At 41.6% G+C, this 19,077-nt stretch overlaps 3 protein-coding genes across 8 annotated transcripts in view; 2 read left to right on the top strand and 1 right to left on the bottom strand.

The window, feature by feature from the left end:
- Positions 1 to 19,077, top strand: part of LOC143858703 (4-hydroxy-3-methylbut-2-en-1-yl diphosphate synthase (ferredoxin), chloroplastic-like) — a 33,463-nt gene that overhangs the window by 5,877 nt on the left and 8,509 nt on the right. For 2 of the 6 annotated variants that reach the window (XR_013239006.1, XR_013239003.1), the window contains exons 9-11: positions 80 to 170; positions 238 to 8,470; positions 8,576 to 8,647. Coding sequence is in view for 2 of the 6 variants with exons in the window: in XM_077369418.1 (XP_077225533.1) it covers positions 8,804 to 8,830; positions 9,225 to 9,284; positions 9,415 to 9,477; positions 9,713 to 9,857; positions 9,969 to 10,107; positions 10,362 to 10,439; positions 10,552 to 10,711; positions 10,833 to 10,931 (771 nt within the window). In the remaining 4 variants the exon portion in view is untranslated. Of the gene's footprint in view, positions 1 to 79; positions 171 to 237; positions 8,471 to 8,575; positions 8,648 to 8,752; positions 8,831 to 9,224; positions 9,285 to 9,414; positions 9,478 to 9,650; positions 9,858 to 9,968; positions 10,108 to 10,361; positions 10,440 to 10,551; positions 10,712 to 10,832; positions 10,932 to 19,077 lie in introns of those variants that run through there. The other 4 variants (XM_077369418.1, XM_077369419.1, XR_013239005.1 and 1 more) reach the window with 4 other exon arrangements.
- LOC143858825 (uncharacterized) lies at positions 3,852 to 4,748 on the top strand. Its single transcript, XM_077369539.1, has one exon. The coding sequence runs from the start codon at positions 3,852 to 3,854 to the stop codon at positions 4,746 to 4,748; it is 897 nt and encodes a 298-aa protein (XP_077225654.1).
- Positions 14,764 to 15,835, bottom strand: LOC143858621 (uncharacterized). The gene is made up of 3 exons (XM_077369314.1): positions 15,311 to 15,835; positions 15,157 to 15,216; positions 14,764 to 15,080 (listed from the first exon to the last, which is right to left on the bottom strand). Exons 1-2 carry the CDS (start codon positions 15,656 to 15,658, stop codon positions 15,160 to 15,162), a joined length of 405 nt encoding a protein of 134 aa, XP_077225429.1. The 5' UTR covers positions 15,659 to 15,835; the 3' UTR covers positions 14,764 to 15,080; positions 15,157 to 15,159.

The following is a 19,077-nucleotide window of genomic DNA, read 5'->3' as shown; positions in this document are numbered from 1 at the left end:
CATAATCAATGTGTAACTATATAGAATTCTTATAGTTGCTAAAGATAATAGTGTATGTTTTATGTTGTTGTGGATTTAGAGAATAATACAGCTTGCCGGACTTCTGTTGAGAAACAGAAACAATTAAACAAACGATGTTAGCGGAACCTTTTCCGATGCTGCGAGATGAGGTACGGACTTTGTCGCTCTCTTTCAGGTGAATTTGCGCCTCTGTGGAAACTAATTCCGATGCGGCAGATTACTGGCCGCAATCACCCCCAGGATACAACAGCCTGACGCACCGTCGATCTCCAAGAACTGCACGATCTCAGATATTCGAACCCCCGAACACTCCAATTGCCCAACAAAATATGTAAAATAAAAGAAGAAGGAAGAAATCTATGTTTACAGTAAAATAGAGAAAGCAAGAAGAAAAACAGTAGTTTTTCGTTGTGAAGTTCTGTTTTGAAAACACAGAGAGAATTTCATCTTTTATAAACCAAAACATGTTCGTTCAATGCACCCTTTAATGGAGTAAAGACGACCTTTAAGAAAAGAGCCGTTAAAAAACGTTACAGATGCGAAGAGACACTTCCCCAACAGTCACAACGATTAGGTACGCCGGCGGTCTGCCGGCTTACCTTATCAATAACGGCAAAGGTAACGGCGAAGGTAAAGGGAAGTTAAACGGACATAAACAAAAATTAAAATGTAGGGGAAGGAAAACCTTGACTTCAACTGCAAGATTGAAGCATGCAGCACATGAAAATGGCGCCTCCACGGGTGGTTACGGGTGCTAATCTGGTTCCGCTTGGTGGTGGTGGGGTCTCGGGTAGAAGAATCATGGATGAAAACTCAGTTCTTGGTGATGATTTGGGTTTTGCCTCTGGAGCTAATCTGATTCCTTTAGGTGGTTATTGTGGCAAGCATGTTGGGTTCTCTGAAGAAGTTCCTGATGCTAGGAATTTGGAGAATGATTCTGGGTGGCTTATCTCAAGAGGAAAGAGGGCTAGGAGAATTGATAGGGTGAAGCGGAGGCGTATAGAGAGGGGTTTGGGTGACTGGAGATGTTGTCGGTGTGGGTTTAAGAACTTCAAGAAAAGAGTGGTTTGCTGGGGTTGTCACAAACCTTGGTCTAACCTAGACTTCAATTTCCCTTACCAGGCAAGAGATGGTATTGTTGCTCCTAATAGTGTGGTGGAAAATCCGGTGGGTGTGTTATCTGGGAAGATTAACCCAGCTGTCTCTGATGGAGTGGTGTTCAATTTGGAGGTGGTTCCTCTGCAATCTATAAGCAACGCGGATCTTGGTATCTGGGGGAAGATTAAACCGGGTTGGTCTGGTAATCTGAAGGCTCTGGAGAGTTGGCTTATTCGTAAAAATAGCTATACTTGTGAGGTGGTGGTATATAGAATTGGCGAGCTTGAGGTGCTGATTACGCCTGCACTAGGTTTTGACCGATCACACCTTATGGCTTCATGGAAAGGTGATATGGATTCTCCATTCTTAGAACTTCTTCTGTGGAATAAGAAATTTCCAAAAGAGGGGAATTGTAACTGGTGGAGTGTTGAAGGAGTTCCGCCTGGGGCGTGGAGCGAAGAAAACTTTAGGAGAATTGGGGAAAAAATTGGGAGAGTTGTAAAGCTTGATTCACCATGCCTAGCTGGTAGCGGGTACTCCAAAGCGAGGTTTCAGATATCTTCTGAAGGGGTAGTGGGTAAGGAGTTATCCATCCAGGTTTCAATAGATGGGACTGTTAGATGGGTGCATGTTCAAAAGGTTGTGGAAGAAGGAGAACTCAGTTCGGATCGTGACTCTGAAGCATCAAATGAATCTGGTAGCGAGCTTGGATCTAGGAGCCTGCCTCCTGCTGAGGATCTTTTGCAAGAGGAACCTGGTCTTTTGATGGTGGAGGAGCATATGGGTGGCTGTGAGGGAGGAGATTTGGAGGAGGCTATTTCTTCCCACGATGTTCATCGGCCTCCTGTACAGGTTTGGCCTGGTAATTTATTCCAAGCAGGGGCGGAGGAGGGAGAGGTTTTTCCTATTCCGGGTATGGTAGAGGCGAGGGAGGTGGCGCATGATAGAGTGCCCTGTTTAAGCGAGTTGCATGTGGCGCATGATAGCTCTAATCCAGTTGGTGACATATTTGAATTTCGGAATGAGGTTTCGCCTGTGGAGTACAGGTGGCGCAGCTTGTGTGGTGTAAATAATACAGCATTAGAAGTTGTGAACCCCTCTGCATCTATTAATTGCTACAACGATATTTTGGCAGCGCTTTCCCCAAGAACCTATAGTAGCGGGGAAAACAGCTATTTTGGAGCCTTGACTCCCAAGTCTCCTATGTCAGGCAATGGATATAGGGCCCTGGCCCACATTGATAGTGTAGCTGGTCTTGGGCCTCGATCCATATGTGAGGTTTTTGGTGGGTGTTTAAACGTGTGGACCTTAACAAAATCCCCTTCTTTTTCCTCAAATGATAATCTCTTATCTCCAGAATCGGATTATAATTGTATCCTAAAGGAAGGGGATGGTGGAGATATGGTAAGTCCTTCTTTCTCCTTGATCTTACCTTTGGAGGAGAGCCGATTTGTTGGCTCTCTGTCTAGAGGTTGCAGCACGGAGAATCATCTCTACAGATTGAGGTTGTCGGAAGTGGCTGCCCATTTCGACTTTGATAATACAGAGGAGTGGAATGATGAAGCCGAAGAAGTGATGATAGATGACGACATTAGGATGGCCCCTAAGGAAGGAGTTGTGGTTATTGGTCCGTGTGGCCGCGGTAGTTTGAATGATAATCAGACGTTCTTTCGCATCCTTTATCTTTCTAATTCGATTGGGATTTCCTATAGAGTGTGTGATTCTTTCTGTTTGGAGGTGGTTGATGGATACCCTAAAGTGGATTACGCTTTTGCTAATTTGGCCAAAATATGCTTGGGAAATTTTGGTTTCTGTATGGATTCAATTGATTCTTTTGGAGGGTTGAATCGATATATGGCTTCTATTTCTGCTCGTTGGGGAGTAATGTCCACGGGGGGTTTGAAACACAATTTATCATCTTTTGCAGTGGGGGAATATCCATTAATGGATTTTCGCCATTTACCGCATCTGGAGTTGGGGGTTGGCAGCCCCTGCGTCCGGCCCATCGAAGGTATGAACTCTTCTAATTATGTTATGGGTAATGATTGTTTTTATTCTGGTGTTGAAATGCAGGATACATCCATGTGCAATAAAGCTGCTATTAGTTCTCTTGGCTGTAAAAGGACCAATGGTCCTGGTACATACTCTTATGTCCATACATCGCCAGTCCATGATGTAGCATATGATATAAGGCGAATGTCTTTGGATGATATTGATTCTGGTTTCTCTGATTCCGTGGAACCTATCTTGGAGGAGGGGACCATGAGTTTGGAGGGGGGGAGTTCTGGGTTGGAAGCTGTAGAGGAGTCGGTGAATCATACGGTTAATGTTAGTCACAAGCTTGGCTTGATTTACCCTGGTCCTATGCCCGAGTTTAGAGACATGATTAGAGCTTCAGAGATGAGGGATACTATGGTGTCTGGTAATTCGGTGAGTTATTCTGATGAATCATCAAAGAGAAAATTCAGGGAGTTGGCTAGATTGAAATCCGAGGTGAATTATGGTGGGATTTCAGTTGAGGAAGAGTCAAGCATTTGTCTTTCTAGAAGGAAAAAGAGTGCGAGAAAGGGGAGGAAATCAGTTAAATTAGTTTCCTTATGAAGATACTATCTTGGAATGTTAATGGATTGGGATCTCTGGCAAAGAGGGCTCAAGCTAAAGGGTTAGTTAAAAAGTCGAAACCGGATCTTATCTGTATACAAGAAACCAAGTTGGAGGTTATTGATAGGAGTATGGTAAAAAGTCTTGGTGTTGGTTCGCATTGGGGTTTCTCTTTTGTTGAAGCTATTGGTGCTTCGGGGGGCATTTTCATAGCTTGGGACGAATCTAATTGGGTTAGGTCCGAGGAATGGAAGGGTAGGTTTTCAATATCTATTGTCCTTCGTAGGGTGGAAGATGCGGCTGTGTGCTTGTTTTCTGGGGTGTATGGTCCTTCTCTTTGGGCGGATAAGAGGTTGTTTTGGGAAGAGCTAAACGGAGTTAGGGATAGGTGGTCCTATCCTTGGTGTATAGGGGGTGATTTTAATGAAATTAGGTTTGTTTGTGAAAGGTTAGGATGTCGGAGAGCAAATCAAAACATGGCTGCTTTTGCAACTTTCATTTCAAAGCATAATATTATTGACCTTCCATTATCTGGAGCTAGGTTTACTTGGAGCAGAGGTGAAAGTCTTAGTAGGATTGATCGATTTCTTATTTGTCCTGGTTGGCTGAATTTGGCTCCTGAGGTTCTCCAAAAGACTCTCGTTCACTCGGTATCTGATCATTGTCCTCTTCTCTTGGATCCTAGAATGGAGTCTTGGGGACCTCCTCCTTTTAGGTTTGAGATTTCGTGGCTTCAAATTCCCCTCATGGAGGAAAGATTGGGTGTTTGGTGGGTAGCGCATAAGTGTGAGGGTCCAGCGGATGTGGTTATTGGGCAGAAGCTTAGGTATGTAAAGAAAAATTTAAAGGAATGGGTTGAAAGAAGTCAAGCTGATTCGAGTAGAAAAGTTTGGCTAGAAAATAGAATTGGTGATTTAAATGTGTTGGAAGAATCTGGATTAGGGTCCGTAATTTCGAGGGAGGAATTGGGTAGGGTTAAAGAGGAGCATAAAGGACTGCTGCTTCATGAGGAGATAACGTGGAGGTAGAAGTCGAGGGTGAGATGGTTAAAGGAGGGGGACAAAAATACGGCTTATTTTCATGCTATGGCCAGTGCCAGAAGACGGAGAAATAGGATCGAGTCTTTGGTTGACAATGGAATCAGAGTGTCAGGGAAGGATGAGGTTACTAGAGTGATCTTGGATTTTTATATGTCCATGTACTCGTCTGAGGGTATCATGAGACCACTTCCAGAAGATCTGGAGTTTAGTGGGCTGAGTATGGCTCAGAGGGTTGCATTAGAGAGACCCTTTGAAGAAGAGGAGGTTGAAAAAGGGGTTTTCTCTATTAGTAAGGATAAGGCCCCTGGTCCTGATGGTTTTTGTTTAGCTTTCTTCCAATCCTGTTGGTCGTATGTAAAAGGGGATATCCTGAAATTTTTTGAGGAGTTCTATCATGGGTTGGCATTGGATAAAGGCACTGGGGCTACTTTCATTGCCCTTATCCCTAAGGTTCCTGGTGCCTCTAAAATTTCGGAGTACCGTCCAACAAGCTTAGTGGGATGTTTATACAAAGTTTTGGCAAAGGTTCTAGCGGATCGGTTAAAGATGGTGCTTCCATCCATTATCTCAGATTGCCAAAGTGCTTTTGTGGCTAATAGGCAGATTCTTGACTGCTCATTAGTTGCGAATGAGGCCATTGACTTTTATCTTAGAAATGGCAGGGGAGGTTTTATGTGCAAATTGGGTATGGAGAAGGCTTATGATAGGGTGGAATGGGATTGCTTAGATTACTTGTTTGGAAGAATGGGGTTTGGAAGTAAATGGAGAGAATGGATGAGGGGTTGTGTCTCTTCGGCTTGGTTTTCCATTCTGATTAATGGGTCCCCTAAAGGATTTTTTAAGTCATCTCGAGGACTTAGGCAGGGTGACCCCTTATCCCCTTTTCTTTTTGTCATCGTGGCGGAGACTCTTAGCAGATTGATGAATAAAGGGAGTGGGTTGGGCTTATTCAATGGTTTTAAGATTGAAAGTCAGCAAGTAGAAGTGTCTCATCTTCAATTTGCTGATGATACGCTCCTGTTTTGTGAACCAAACATGATCCAAGCGATGAATTTAAAATCTTCCCTTAGATGTTATGAGTTGATTACGGGGCAGAGATCCAATTTTCATAAATCTAGATTATATACCCTAAACATCCCGCAGGATGAGGCGCTTGAATTGGCTAAGACTCTGGGTTGTCAGCTTGATCAATTGCCTTCCTCATACCTGGGACTCCCATTGGGGGTGGGGAGACCAAAAAAATCTTTGTGGGATCCTGTTGTAGAGAGAATTGAAAGGAGGTTGGAATCATGGAAAAGAAATCTTGTTTCTAGAGGGGGAAGGCTTGTGTTGGTTAAGGCGGTGTTGGCCAATATTCCCATATATTTTTTGTCTTTGTTTAAATGCCCGGTCAGTGTTGTATCGCGTATTGAACAAATCCAACGTAGATTTTTATGGGGAGGCAATGAAAGGAAAAAGGGTATTTCTTTGGTCAGTTGGAAGAATGTGTGCTTACCTGTTAAGAATGGTGGTTTGGGTATTAGGAGAGTGAAAGAATTTAATCATGCCTTGTTAGGAAAATAGTTATGGAGGTTCGGGGAGGAAAATTCTCAGTTGTGGGTTAGGGTAATTGGGAGTAAATATGGGTGCAAGCCGGGAAAGTGGGAATCTAAAAACCATTTCAAGAAACAAGGTTTGACTGTTTGGCGTGACATTTTGAAAATGTCATTTGCTTTTCTTTTGAGGGTTAGATTTAGAGTGTATTCGGGGGATCGAATAAAATTTTGGAGGGATGTTTGGTGTGCTGATGAGCCTCTTATGAGTTTATTCCTAAATTTATATCGTGTAGCCGCTGAGAAAGAGAGTTTTGTTTCTGAATGCTTTGCTCGAGAAGGAGGTAGTTTAGTTTGGTCCCCTAGGTTTAGAAGGAACTTCTTTGATCGGGAGCTAGCGTCGGTTGCCCAATTTCTTAAGCTTTTAGATGGTTGCTACATTAAGAGAAGCGGTATGGATAAAAGAGTATGGACTGCGGAATCGTCTGGTTTTTTCTCTGTCAAATCTTTCTATTTCAGCTTGTTGCCTTGCAGTGTATCCTCCATTTCAGCCGAGGTATGGAAATTTCATTGCCCGCCTAGAGTTGGTTTCTTCGATGGGCGGTATGTCGTGATCGGATTCAAACGATTAACTTCCTCCGGAAGCGCGGTATGATGCTTGTTGACCATTGCCCCCTCTGCTTGAAAGATGGTGAATCTGTGGATCATCTCTTCATGCATTGCTCCTTTACGCGTCAGGTATGGAGTTTGATATTTCTGAGATTTGGCATATGTTGGATTTTTCCATTTTCTATTCCAGAGTTGATTCTTCTTTGGACCTTTGTGCCATGGAAGAAGAAGGGCAAAGTATTGTGGAATTTGTGTCTTCTTGCAACATGGTGGGTGATATGGAAAGAGAGAAACTCTCGTGTCTTTGAAGGGGTTGCAAAATCTCCGTATTGGATATATATGAAAATTATTGCGCTCACTATTTCATGGGCGAGAAGTTTACCGGCTTTCCGTTTTGTATCGGCCTTTGACTTATGGGAGGGTTGGAGGATTGTTTGCTTTAGTAGGAAGATCCGGCATCCGATTGTTCAGAGATGGGAGGCTCCGCCTATTGAAATGTTCAAAATTAACTTTGATGGGTCGAGTATTGGGAACCCGGGCCCGGCCGGTGTTGGTGGGTTGTGTCGGGATGCTTGTGGTGAAGTTATATGGGCTTTTGCCGGCCCTCTTGGAGTTTGTGATGCCTCGGAGGCCGAGGTGAGGGCGGTTTATCATGGCATAAAAAGACTTGAGAGAGATAGCATGGATATCACTATTGTGGAGGGAGATTCTTTGAATGTGATTAAATGGTTGAGGGGGTTGGTGTCGCCTTCTTGGAGATTTTCTTCTATTTTTGATGAAATAGATGATTTAATTGCGGGCTCATCTATTGTTTTCAATCATGTTCGGCGATCTGCTAATGGGGAGGCGGACTCCTTGGCTAGAAGTGGAGTTAGGAGGTTGGAGTTGGAGTGGTTTGACTTCCTTCCTCCCTGAGATTTGTCTTTCTTGTTATTGTTGTTTTATTTTCTTGTAATTTTGGTTGAGGCCCACCTCGGTCCCCTTCCTTTTTAATGAATTCATCTTGCCATTTCAAAAAAAAAGGAAAACCTTGACTTACACGCGCGGCCGGCCGAGCCAGGCGGGGCGGCGCGCGTGTGGTATAGTCAAAAGCCCACAGGGTCCACTTGGTGGCTCATGCGCGTAGGCCTCTTTTCTCCTCTTCTCATTTACAAAGCTAAGGAAGTGAAAAACTATATAACCACATGAAGCTTTTCTTCACTTTCCAATACGGGACTATTCGCTTTTGTGAAGGAAGTGAGCAAACCATTTTCCAAAACCAAAGTGGCTTCTTTTTGTAAACAAAAGAACTTTGTAAAATACCAACAATGCCACTTTTGTATTAAAATACCAACATATGTTTCCTCCAAACTGTGTGCCCTCCTACTGCTTCTCGCTAGTATTGATCTTGGAAAACTCCAAATGAAACGCTAAGTATTGCAGTATAATTGGTGAACTCTGTCTGGCATACAGGATGGTTTGGGGGATACAATCCGGGTTTCCCTCACAGAACCGCCGGAGGAAGAGATAGATCCTTGCAGAAGACTGGCTAACCTTGGCATGGAAGCCTCAAGTCTTCAGAAGGGGGTGGTAGGGTCTTAAACTATCCTCCATGTTTGCCAATTATAAGTGCTCTGAATTCAAACATTTAGTTGTGAAACTTTTGTTGACTCCCACCTGGTTGTTCTTTAACAGGTACCATTTGAAGAAAAACATAGACATTATTTTGATTTTCAGCGTAGAACTGATTACCAGTACAGAAGGAGGTTAGTATTTCTGCTAATTTCTTACGATAGTGTGTAGTGGACACCCTTTTGTGCTGTCCAATTACTTTGGTGTGGAACTAAAAAATAATTATTTATTTGAACATAGGGCGAAGAGGTGGATTACCGTGGGGTCCTCCATCGTGATGGCTCTGTTCTCATGTCTGTGTCTCTGGATCAGTTGAAGGTAATATCTAGCATAGTTGTTTCCTCTTGCTATTTACTGTTGATATCTATAGAATAACAGAGACCTTTTTCTGGATATTGTTCAATTTGTCTGTGGCCCAATGTAGGAGTACATTAAAAGCTATATATGTATAAGCTGTGTCTTAATTTACATAAAATATACAGAATAGCCAATATGTGGGAGACAATATGTTTCCTACCTGGATCAACAGGCCTGCAGTTCAAAGTGATCTAATTCCTTTGTTACTCTTATTTATTGAAAGTTTAGAACAGATCTTTAAGAGTCCCATTTCCCGGTGGCATATTGTCACTGGGTTCTGTAATTAGTTTGGAGAATTCCTTTTTCTCAACTTGCTAGACCATTATTGTTTTGATGCTGTGCTTCCTTTTATCAGACGCCGGAGCTCCTGTACAAATCCATTGCTGCAAAACTTGTGGTTGGCATGCCATTCAAGGTATGGATGACTATACTGCTCTCTTAATATGCAAGAAATGGCTGTAATTCTGATAGGGCATGCCCTAGAGTTCTTTTGTAATCGGGCTGTGCATAATAATTTTTCTAAAAATTTCTAACGTGAACTGCAGGATCTGGCAACAGTAGACTCCATCCTTGTGAGAGAGCTTCCTCCAGTAGAAGACATTGATTCTGTGAGGATCTTATACATTTCTTTTGCTTTGTTGAATTTGTATAGGAAAACCACAATAAATTAATTTTAATATTGCACTAAATGTAACTATTATTCACTGAATAATAGTTGCGTTTCAACTCTCACATAAATAGTTTCCTTATTATCCTTAACAATGTTTTATTGAAATATCAGTAATTAGGACGGTTCTGAGGATATAATGAGGTAACTGAAAGTCGTCCTTATTCAATGATCAGAGGCTGGCACTCAAGAGGCTGATAGATATAAGTATGGGGGTTTTGACTCCTTTGTCTGAGCAACTTACAAAGCCGTTGCCCAATGCCATGGTCCTTGTGAATCTTAAGGAATTGTCAACCAGTGCCCACAAGCTTTTGCCAAAAGGCAAGTTTTTTCCTTCTAGATGTTTCTGGAAGTTGGATAATAATAATAACTGAACTACATTTATGTAGTTACTGCATATACTGTGTTACATGGTTGCTCATTGCCTAACAGGCACACGTTTGGCTGTATCTGTTCGTGGTGATGAGCCCTATGAGGAGCTGGACATGCTCAAAGACGTGGATATTACAATGCTCCTACACAATCTACCATATAGTGAAGAAAAAATCAGCAGATTACACGCTGCGAGGAGGTAATGATGTTGACAATCTTGAAATTTGACACCAGAAAGTGAAACTTAAAACATTGTGTATCCGTGCCTCTTCCTTAGGTCTGGTCTTCTCCATATATTGCCAAAACCATGTTTCCTGGGTTTCTAGTTTTCTGCTCCCTGCCCTTGCCCTGTCTTTTTTACCTAAGTGACCATCCTGCAAGTGTTTACGCAACTATAATGCTCAGTACAGATCTGTTTTACGTCAGTAAGTCTGAAATTCCGTTCTTTTGCAGGCTATTTGAGTATTTAGCAGAGAATGCTCTGGACTTCCCAGTAATTCACCATATACAGTTTCCAAATGAGATTCACAGGTAATTTCAGATCCCTTAAGTTGTTTATTAACCGGTAGATCCCTTAAGTAGTTTATTGAGTGCTGGATTGAGTATTACTTGAGCAAATATTCGTTATTCCTACAATTTGCAGAGATGATCTTGTCATTGGTGCTGGGAGCAATGCTGGTGCTCTTCTTGTTGATGGTTTTGGGGATGGGTTATGCTTGGAAGCTCCTGGTCAGGATTTTGATTTTCTTAGGAACACATCCTTCAATTTACTCCAAGGTTGCAGAATGCGAAACACGAAAACGGTAAATTATGTTATTTGTAAATGTGAAGTTATTGTCCAATTAGTGATTGTTTACATTGATGCATTTTTGAATAGTTTCTCTGATAGTGGAAAGTCACCCACAAAATTGAATCTTGTTGCAGGAGTACGGCTCTTGTCCATCCTGTGGCAGGACTTTATTTGATCTTCAAGAGATTAGTGCTGAGATAAGAGAAAAGACATCCCACTTGCCTGGTGTTTCGGTAATCTTTGAACCCTCTTAAAGTCTGTGATCAGAAGACATTGATAAACAGCTAACTTCCCTATATTTAGGAAATCAAAATTGACACTGAAATCAATCTTCTGACTTCCAAGTACACCTGGCAAACGGGCGGGCAAGTTTGACCCGTCCTGTACGGGTCCAGGTCAAAAGGCCCGGAAAATTTTACGGGTCACTAAGCTTGGACCTGCACCCGGCCCGCATAGGCCGGGTCAACGCGTGGATTACACCTTGTCATATTTTTTTTTCGAACAGGGGCTTTCATGGAGTTCTGTATCATATTTTTTTTCCGTGTACGGTCGAAACAGCCACAGTTTAGAGAGAGTTTGGTTTGGAGATTTTTACACTTTTTTTTGGATATAAGAAGATGGGGTTTCCGTGGAACGGAGAATAAAGTAGGCTAAAACCTCTTTGTCTTTTGAACCAAGAACTGAAGCTATGGGTAGAATAATGGTTGGGAGAAGGTTTAGAACGGACTCAACGGAGAGAAGGTCTGAAGGAGAAGAGGAGGAGGATGAAGATGGGTGGATTCTGTGTTTTGTTTTAGCGTAGAGATTCTTCATTTTCGATTACTCAAAATGGGTTTGGTTTTGTTTTTCTGTTTTGGGCTTTTCTTCTTTCATAATGAGAGAGGGTGGTGGGGTTTTTTTGTTGTTAAACATGGAAGAGATGTCACTGTTTATGAGGTGGTGAGCCTTTTTCCCGATATAAGATGCGAAGGTTGGGTTGTGGGCGATGAGAAGGGGGGTACGTACCGTATGGGAGGAAATGACTGGACTATTCCCCTGTCAGGCTAGGGAAATGATATTTGCACACCTAATTTGTTGAAGAATGGTACGTACCGACATTTTGATTTAGTTTTTACGGGCGCCCGCGGGTCCACCCGGACCCGCCCAGTTTTGACGGGCCGGGTTGACCCGCAGGTCAACATAGAAACGGGTCACAAAATGTTGACCCGGAGCCGGAATTTATGGGCGGGCCGGATCGACCCGCAGGTCCGGGTCAATGTTTGCCGAGTCTACTTCCAAGTTTCAGTCAATGTTACCTGGAACGTGGTTCGTTCTGGTACGAATACGGGGTACGATGGTAGCCCGGTACATGGTACGATAAGGTACACACTCAGATATATATATATATATATATATATAGAGGAAACTGTTGGTGAGCTTAAGCTCACCAAACTTATGGTGAGCTAGCTTGCCCAATCACATGGGGGCCCACTTTGTTAGGATGATCCAAACCATTCATTTGAAAGTCCCTTACATAGATGGGGGGTGTACCAAAAATCAGCTCCATAGGATCATCCTAACCCCTCCATTTGTGGAGGACAAAAATGGACAGACACAAATCTGCCCCATTTTTGTCCTCCACAAATGGAGGGGTTAGGATGATCCTACGGAGCTGATTTTTGGTACACTCCCTATCTATGATAAGGCCTTGCAAATGAATGGTTTGGATCACTCCCCAAAATGTGGGACCCATGTGATTGGGCAAGCTAGCTCACCATAAGTTTGGTGAGCTTAAGCTCACCAACAGTTTCCTCATATATATATATATATATATATATATATATATATATATATATATAAAGGAAAGTGAAGCTACACCGCCGGCTTAAAATACAATGGGCCCACATTGTTTTGGTGATCTAAAGAATTCATTTGATTGGCCCTCACATAGATAGGGTGTCCACCAAAAATCAGCTCCATAGGATCATCCCAACCCTACGATTTGTGGAGGCAAAAATGAATGTGTAAAAACCTTCACAAATTTGTCCATTTTTGCCTCTACAGTTTGAAGGGTTGGGATGATCCTATGGAGCTGATTTTTGGTGGACACCCTATCTATGTGAGGGCCAATCAAATGAATGGTTTGGATCACCAAAACAATGTGGGCTTAGCTACACCGCCGGCTTAAAATACAATGGGCCCACATTGTTTTGGTGATCCAAACCATTCATTTGATTGGCCCTCACATAGATAGGGTGTCCACCAAAAATCAGCTCCATAGGATCATCCCAACCCTTCGATTTGTGGAGGCAAAAATGAACGTGTAAAAACCTTCACAAATTTGTCCATTTTTGCCTCCACAGTTTGAAGGGTTGGGATGATCCTATGGAGCTGATTTTTGGTGGACACACTATGAGGAAAGTGAAGCTACACCGCCGGCTTAAAATACAATGGGCCCACATTGTTTTGGTGATCCAAAGAATTCATTTGATTGGCCCTCACATAGATAGGGTGTCCACCAAAAATCAGCTCCATAGGATCATCCCAACCCTTCAAACTGTGGAGGCAAAAATGGACAAATTTGTGAAGGTTTTTACACGTTCATTTTTGCCTCCACAAATCGTAGGGTTGGGATGATCCTATGGAGCTGATTTTTGGTGGACACCCTATCTATGTGAGGGCCAATCAAATGAATTCTTTGGATCACCAAAACAAAGTGGGCCCATTGTATTTTAAGCCAGCGGTGTAGCTTCACTTTCCTCTATATATATATATATATATATATATATATATATATATATGAGAGAAGTGTTTCTACGCAGGTGCATAGAGACGTTATCTGCGCACTAATGGAGTTTTTGGGTTTCCATTTGACCATATCTGTTTTTTCTATAATTGTCATATCTTTTTATATTTTATTGGTATTTTTTTCGTAATTTTACAACTTTATAACCCTTTCTAGGTAATTTTTCATTTAAAACTTTATAACTTAAGGTATTTTACTTTTTTGTGTAATGATTACTTTTTTGGTTTGCTAGCAACATTTGCCATGTGCACATCTTTGCACCGCGATTGCCACATGCCGAGAAGTTGCCATAGGAGAAGTTTGGTAGCAAATTCTTATAAAATAAAAAACATGTTAACAACATTACTGTTTTCGTATAAGCGCACTCTCACTTTATTAAAAGTATGGTATGGCCCACACCATAGGATGATCCAAACCGTCCATTAGATGGGCCATAGCCTAAATAGGTTGTGCTCCAAAAAACATTTCCATAGGATGATCCTAACCCTCCAATCTGAATGTTAGAGGGTTGATCCTAACCCTCTATAGATCGGAGGGTTAGAATCAACCAATGGAAATAATTTTGGGGCATAACCTATTTAGGCTATGGGCCATACCGTACTTTTTATAAAGTGAGGAGTTCCCTCGTAAAAAACAGTAGTGGTGATAATCCTATGGTGCGGGTGCCCGCGGGTTGACCCGACCCGACCCGACCCGTGTTTTTGCGGGTTGGGTCACCCGCGGGCACGGGTCGCTTTTGCCAGGTCTAGTGAAAACACGTGAAGTCTAAAAATACTAGGTACGGCCCACTTTTTTGATGATCCAAACCGTTCATCTATCTGGGCACAACGAAATAGGTTGTGCCCAAAAAATCATTTCCATAGGATGACCCTAACCCTCCGATTTGTAGAAAATTCCATAAATTATTTTTGGATATCTCCATATTTAGATCAGTTCAGATCGGAGGGTTAGGATCATCCTATGAAATGATTTTTGGGGCACAACCTGTTTACGTTGTGCCCAAACAGATGAACGGTTTGGATCATAAAAAAAGTGGGCCGTACCTAGTATTTTGAGACGAATAATTGTAAGTTTCTGCTTCTAATTTGTAGAGAATACCAGATGATAGAAATTTCATAATAATTATATTCAATAAAGTTCTAGTTCAATCCATCCATCTCTTGGCCCAGATTACTTGAAATAAAAAATTACATTACACCTGTGAATTGCAATGTTGAATCATGTGCTAACATTTAATCCAAAATGCACATTTATTTATGTGCTAACACCTGTGAATTGCAATGTTACACCTGGAAAATTTAATCCAAAATATACATGTGAATCATGTGCTAACATTTAATCCAAAAGGCACATTTATTCATGTGGGAACATTACATCCAATGGAACAAAACATCCAAATAACACCAATGTTTGAAATCAAAACAGAGAAGGAAAATCATTATGAAGCTCACAGCATTGCCACCTTTATGAAGCTCAAAACAGAGAACATTCAAATCCACTATTGCCACCTTTATGAAGCTCAAAACAGAGAACATTCAAATCCACTATTGCCACCTTTATGAAGCTCACAGCATCTGCCTGAAATCAAACAGGCACACTGTACAAATACGAAGCATGTTATTACAAAGTCAACGTACCAAATCCGAAGCATGTTATTACAATATCATCCATACATTTCACGAAGCGATATCTTCGTCGTCCGCCGCTTCCTCTTCCTCCTCCAGTGCACTCATCTATTAGAACCAATAAAAATTTACTTATAATTGGAGACAAAAGTACATGGAAAAAAGAGTGTAAGTGCATATAGAGGAGAACTGAAGATCAAACCTTGGCTTTCTTTTTACAGGTTCTTAGATTATGTCCCAACTCCCCACAACCTCCGCACTTCTGTTTCCCCATATTGGATTGGGAGAGCTCTAATGAAGACTTCAAGCGTGATGCTTCCCTTGGCCGGCCCTTGGTTTTAACAACTTCGGGGTCTCGAATACATATCCCAGGTACTTGAGTGGGAAGAGAGTTAGACTGCACTTGGCTAGCCAATACGGGTATGTGAACTTGCCTCTCTTTCTTTCTCTGCTCAATCTCAACCACCAATTCAGAGTAAAATTCATCTAACTTCTTTAAAATAAAGTCGTCATTATCGAGTTCCTCATCCACTATTCGTCGTTTTGCCATTACGGACCACTTTCTAAACGGGGTTGCACCTTCGTTACCTTCGTTACCTACTTGACTTGTAGGTTCTCCACCCAACAACTGATATCTAGCATCAATTGTCCATCTTCTTAGAATTTAACGCTCGGGAATGGAATTTAATTGCTTCTGGTCAAATACGGCCAGAATATGCCTGCATAATATACCTAAAGTCTTAAACATGGAGCAATCACAAGTTGCACTAACACCATCGGAATCGTTGTACACAATCATATGCCCTTTTGACATTTCATAATCCCCACGTTTCCTTCTTATATTGAAGGTAGTCTCGTTGCCAATTTTACTATGTTTCTTACCCCAATATAATCTACTACCATTAAGCTCAGCCAAAAAAAGGCCAAAAATTGTCCTTGTATAGTATTTTCCAGGATCATCTTCCAATGGGCTACCTGTAGTCATTGTCGGCTTTGAATTTTTTGACTTGAAATCCTCTTCTGTTTCTTTCCTACGACGGTCAGCAAGCGCTTTCTCATATTGATCAACAAAATCACGCAGAGAAGTCTTCTGGTTAACAAAATCATCGAAGAAAGCATTCATGCTTTCACTGCGCTGACTAGAAATCATGCCTGCAGTGAAAGTACCTTTCCAATAGGCCGGGACCCAGTGAATCCTTAGCTCCCACATCTTACTTAGCCAATCATTCTCATTAATTTTATACTTCAAACATAATCTTCCCCATTCCATTTCACATCCATCTATATCACCCGTGTTATACCAATGGTAGTAATCCTTTGGAAAGTCACCATCTGCCTCTCTCATTGCAGGAACATGCTCAACTAAGTGCTTTGTTATGTGCCAAGAACAAAACCGATGACGTGTATTGGGGAAGACATTCTTAATTGCATTTCGCATCGCCAAATCCATATCCGTAATAATAGTTCCTGGAGCTTTTCCATGTATACATTGCAGCCACTGCCTAAACAACCAAGTGAAGGTCTCCTCAGTCTCATCAGCGAGGAGCGCACATCCAAACAATGTAGATTGCCTGTGATGGTTGACCCCTATAAATGGTGCAAAGGGCATCAAATACATATTGGTCCTATAAGTCACATCGAAGACAATCACATCGCTGAAGGTCATATAAGACTCTCTGGCCCTCGAATCAGCCCAGAACATAGATCTCAATGTACACTCTGAGTCCAACTCAATAGAAAAAAGAAGTCATGCTCTTCAGCTCGTTTCCGTTGGAGACGGTCGGCCACTATCCCAGCATCTAACCCCATATTATTTTTCTTCTTCAATCTCAAATGGGACTGCACTTGCTGTGGTGAGAGAACACCATCTGCGCCATCGGATTGGACATTAATGACTTTTGCAATTCGAGCAACCTGCAACCCAATTCCATGGTAACTATCCATCAAATTTTTAACAGTCTCCTTATATAGTCGGTTGTGTGAACGATGCATGCGTCTTCTAAGTGGAGAAGTGAGTTCATACGAATGTTCGTCTTCAAAGACTGACACTATCCAATTTTTGCCTTTCACGTTAATCGCCATCTTCGCCTGACAATCAAACCTAACAGTGCGACGCGGAGTCACTTCCTTACCTGCCTGTCTCTTGTCATTAGGGTTTTTCTTCCCCTCCTTGTCACACACATACTTTCTGAATATCACTTCATTTGTCTTGGTCGACTTGTTTGTAGTAGATTTTCGCACTCCAAAACCTTTACTCAAGCCATAGGTATTATAACATATGTAGGCATCTTCAAAGCTATCAAACTCCTGCCCAACAAATGGCCTTTTCTCTACACTCTCCCCGTCATTCCTTTCGTCACCATCTTCTACTTGGTTACCTTCATTTAAATCTTCCCCTTGATCTTCTACTTGGTTTCCATTATTTAATTCTTCCCCTTGATCACCTAGAATGAAGGCGTGTTCATCAATATCATTTATCGATAGGCCGCATACTTGCAACACAACGTCCTCAACAAACCCTGAGGATGTGCCACATACTTCATCAACATCAAACACAGAAGCGAGCAACGAAGCATCATCCATTTTACTAGGTCACAACACTAGATAACAAACCAGCCAACCACCACCAAGCCACCCATAAACCACCACCAAGCCACCCATAAACCACCACCAGAGCAGCCATAAAGGAAGAAATATGTCAGAAAAAGAAAAAAAAGAAGTTAATACGCAAAGAATGGAAGCAAGTATTAAAAAAAAAAAAAACCATAGCTACCAATTCCATAATTCAGTGTATCATTTACACATGATTCCATCCCTATCCCCTTAGAGACAACCTACAAGTAAAGAAACATGTGCATAGACACTCCAACCCATCTTCCTCATATCATCAACTAGCAAAACAGATAACCACTTGAGCTTAAAATCATATTTGCCAAATGCCCTCCAGCACCAGAAAATCATTTTGGAAAAATTACTGTATAGGTATGTATATCAGGGGAAAAAATTCCATGAGAAATAATATTCCATGGTCCGGTAGGTTTGCAACTTTCCTTGAAAAATGGAAAAGTTTTCAATTTTGGAAAGCACGTGAAATGAGTATACCAAACACTGGAAATTCCATTTTTCATGGAAAATTTTTCCAAAAAAACGTTTACATGCATCCATACAGGCCCTTAAATCACAACTAAAAAAAATCACTGTGTGTCTCCATTTCTTTGTTTTTGTCACTACACCGAACACTTCTTTGATTGGCTGCTGAGAGCTTTTTGGGATTGTAAAAGCCTTCAACATCTAATTACACTAGTATAAAATAAAGAGAGGAGTGCCATTATTGAAGCAAGGGAGTGAGGATATCTTTTTCCCTAAATAAACATCAACAGCCATAGAGAAAAGCTCTTAGCAGCCATTTCCTGTGAAAAACCCATTTCCTCTGTTAATCGCAACATCTGATTTGTATATTTCTAATCTTGAACAAAAAAAAGAAGAAAATAAACAGAAAGTAATACATACCTGTTGAATCCGTAGAGAAGGAGAAGGAGAAGCTGAGAGGGAGAGAGAGAGGTGAAGCAGCAAAACCCAAAAAAAAAAATCCGAAGAGGGAAACCCGAGAGAGAGAGAGAGAGTACCAAAACCCAAACCCAGTTTTTTTTGGGTTTTTTTTTAACGCTGGAAAGAGAGGAGGAGGGAGACGATCTTGAATTTTTGGGGTTTTTACTTCTCAAAATTTTTGGGGTTTTTTTACGCTGGAAAGAGATGGGGAGGGACACGGCTGTAATTTTTCAAATCCTCTTTTGTGGTTTGTAAACCTCACATTAAATGGGACCCACTGATCTGGGCGAATGGAAACCCAAAAACTCCATTATTGCGCAGATAACGTCTCTATGCACCTGCGTAGAAACACTTCTCTCTCTCTTTCTCTCTCTCTATATATATATAAATATATATATATATATATATAGAGAGAGAGAG

This window comes from Tasmannia lanceolata, unplaced genomic scaffold, assembly GCF_043159265.1.
Source record: "Tasmannia lanceolata isolate RefF3 unplaced genomic scaffold, GAP_Taslan_0.1 ptg000026l, whole genome shotgun sequence".
Taxonomy (NCBI): domain Eukaryota; kingdom Viridiplantae; phylum Streptophyta; class Magnoliopsida; order Canellales; family Winteraceae; genus Tasmannia; species Tasmannia lanceolata.
This window is presented reverse-complemented; position numbering and strand designations above follow the sequence as displayed.

Excerpts from the sequence above, each read along its gene's own strand:
- LOC143858825 (XM_077369539.1), top strand. The coding sequence starts at position 3,852 with ATGGTAAAAAGTCTTGGTGTTGGTTCGCATTGGGGTTTCTCTTTTGTT.
- LOC143858621 (XM_077369314.1), bottom strand. The coding sequence starts at position 15,658 with ATGGCAAAACGACGAATAGTGGATGAGGAACTCGATAATGACGACTTT. Across the intron at positions 15,217-15,310 it reads CCTGTAAAAAGAAAGCCAAG|ATGAGTGCACTGGAGGAGGA; the intron begins GTTTGATCTTCA and ends TGGTTCTAATAG.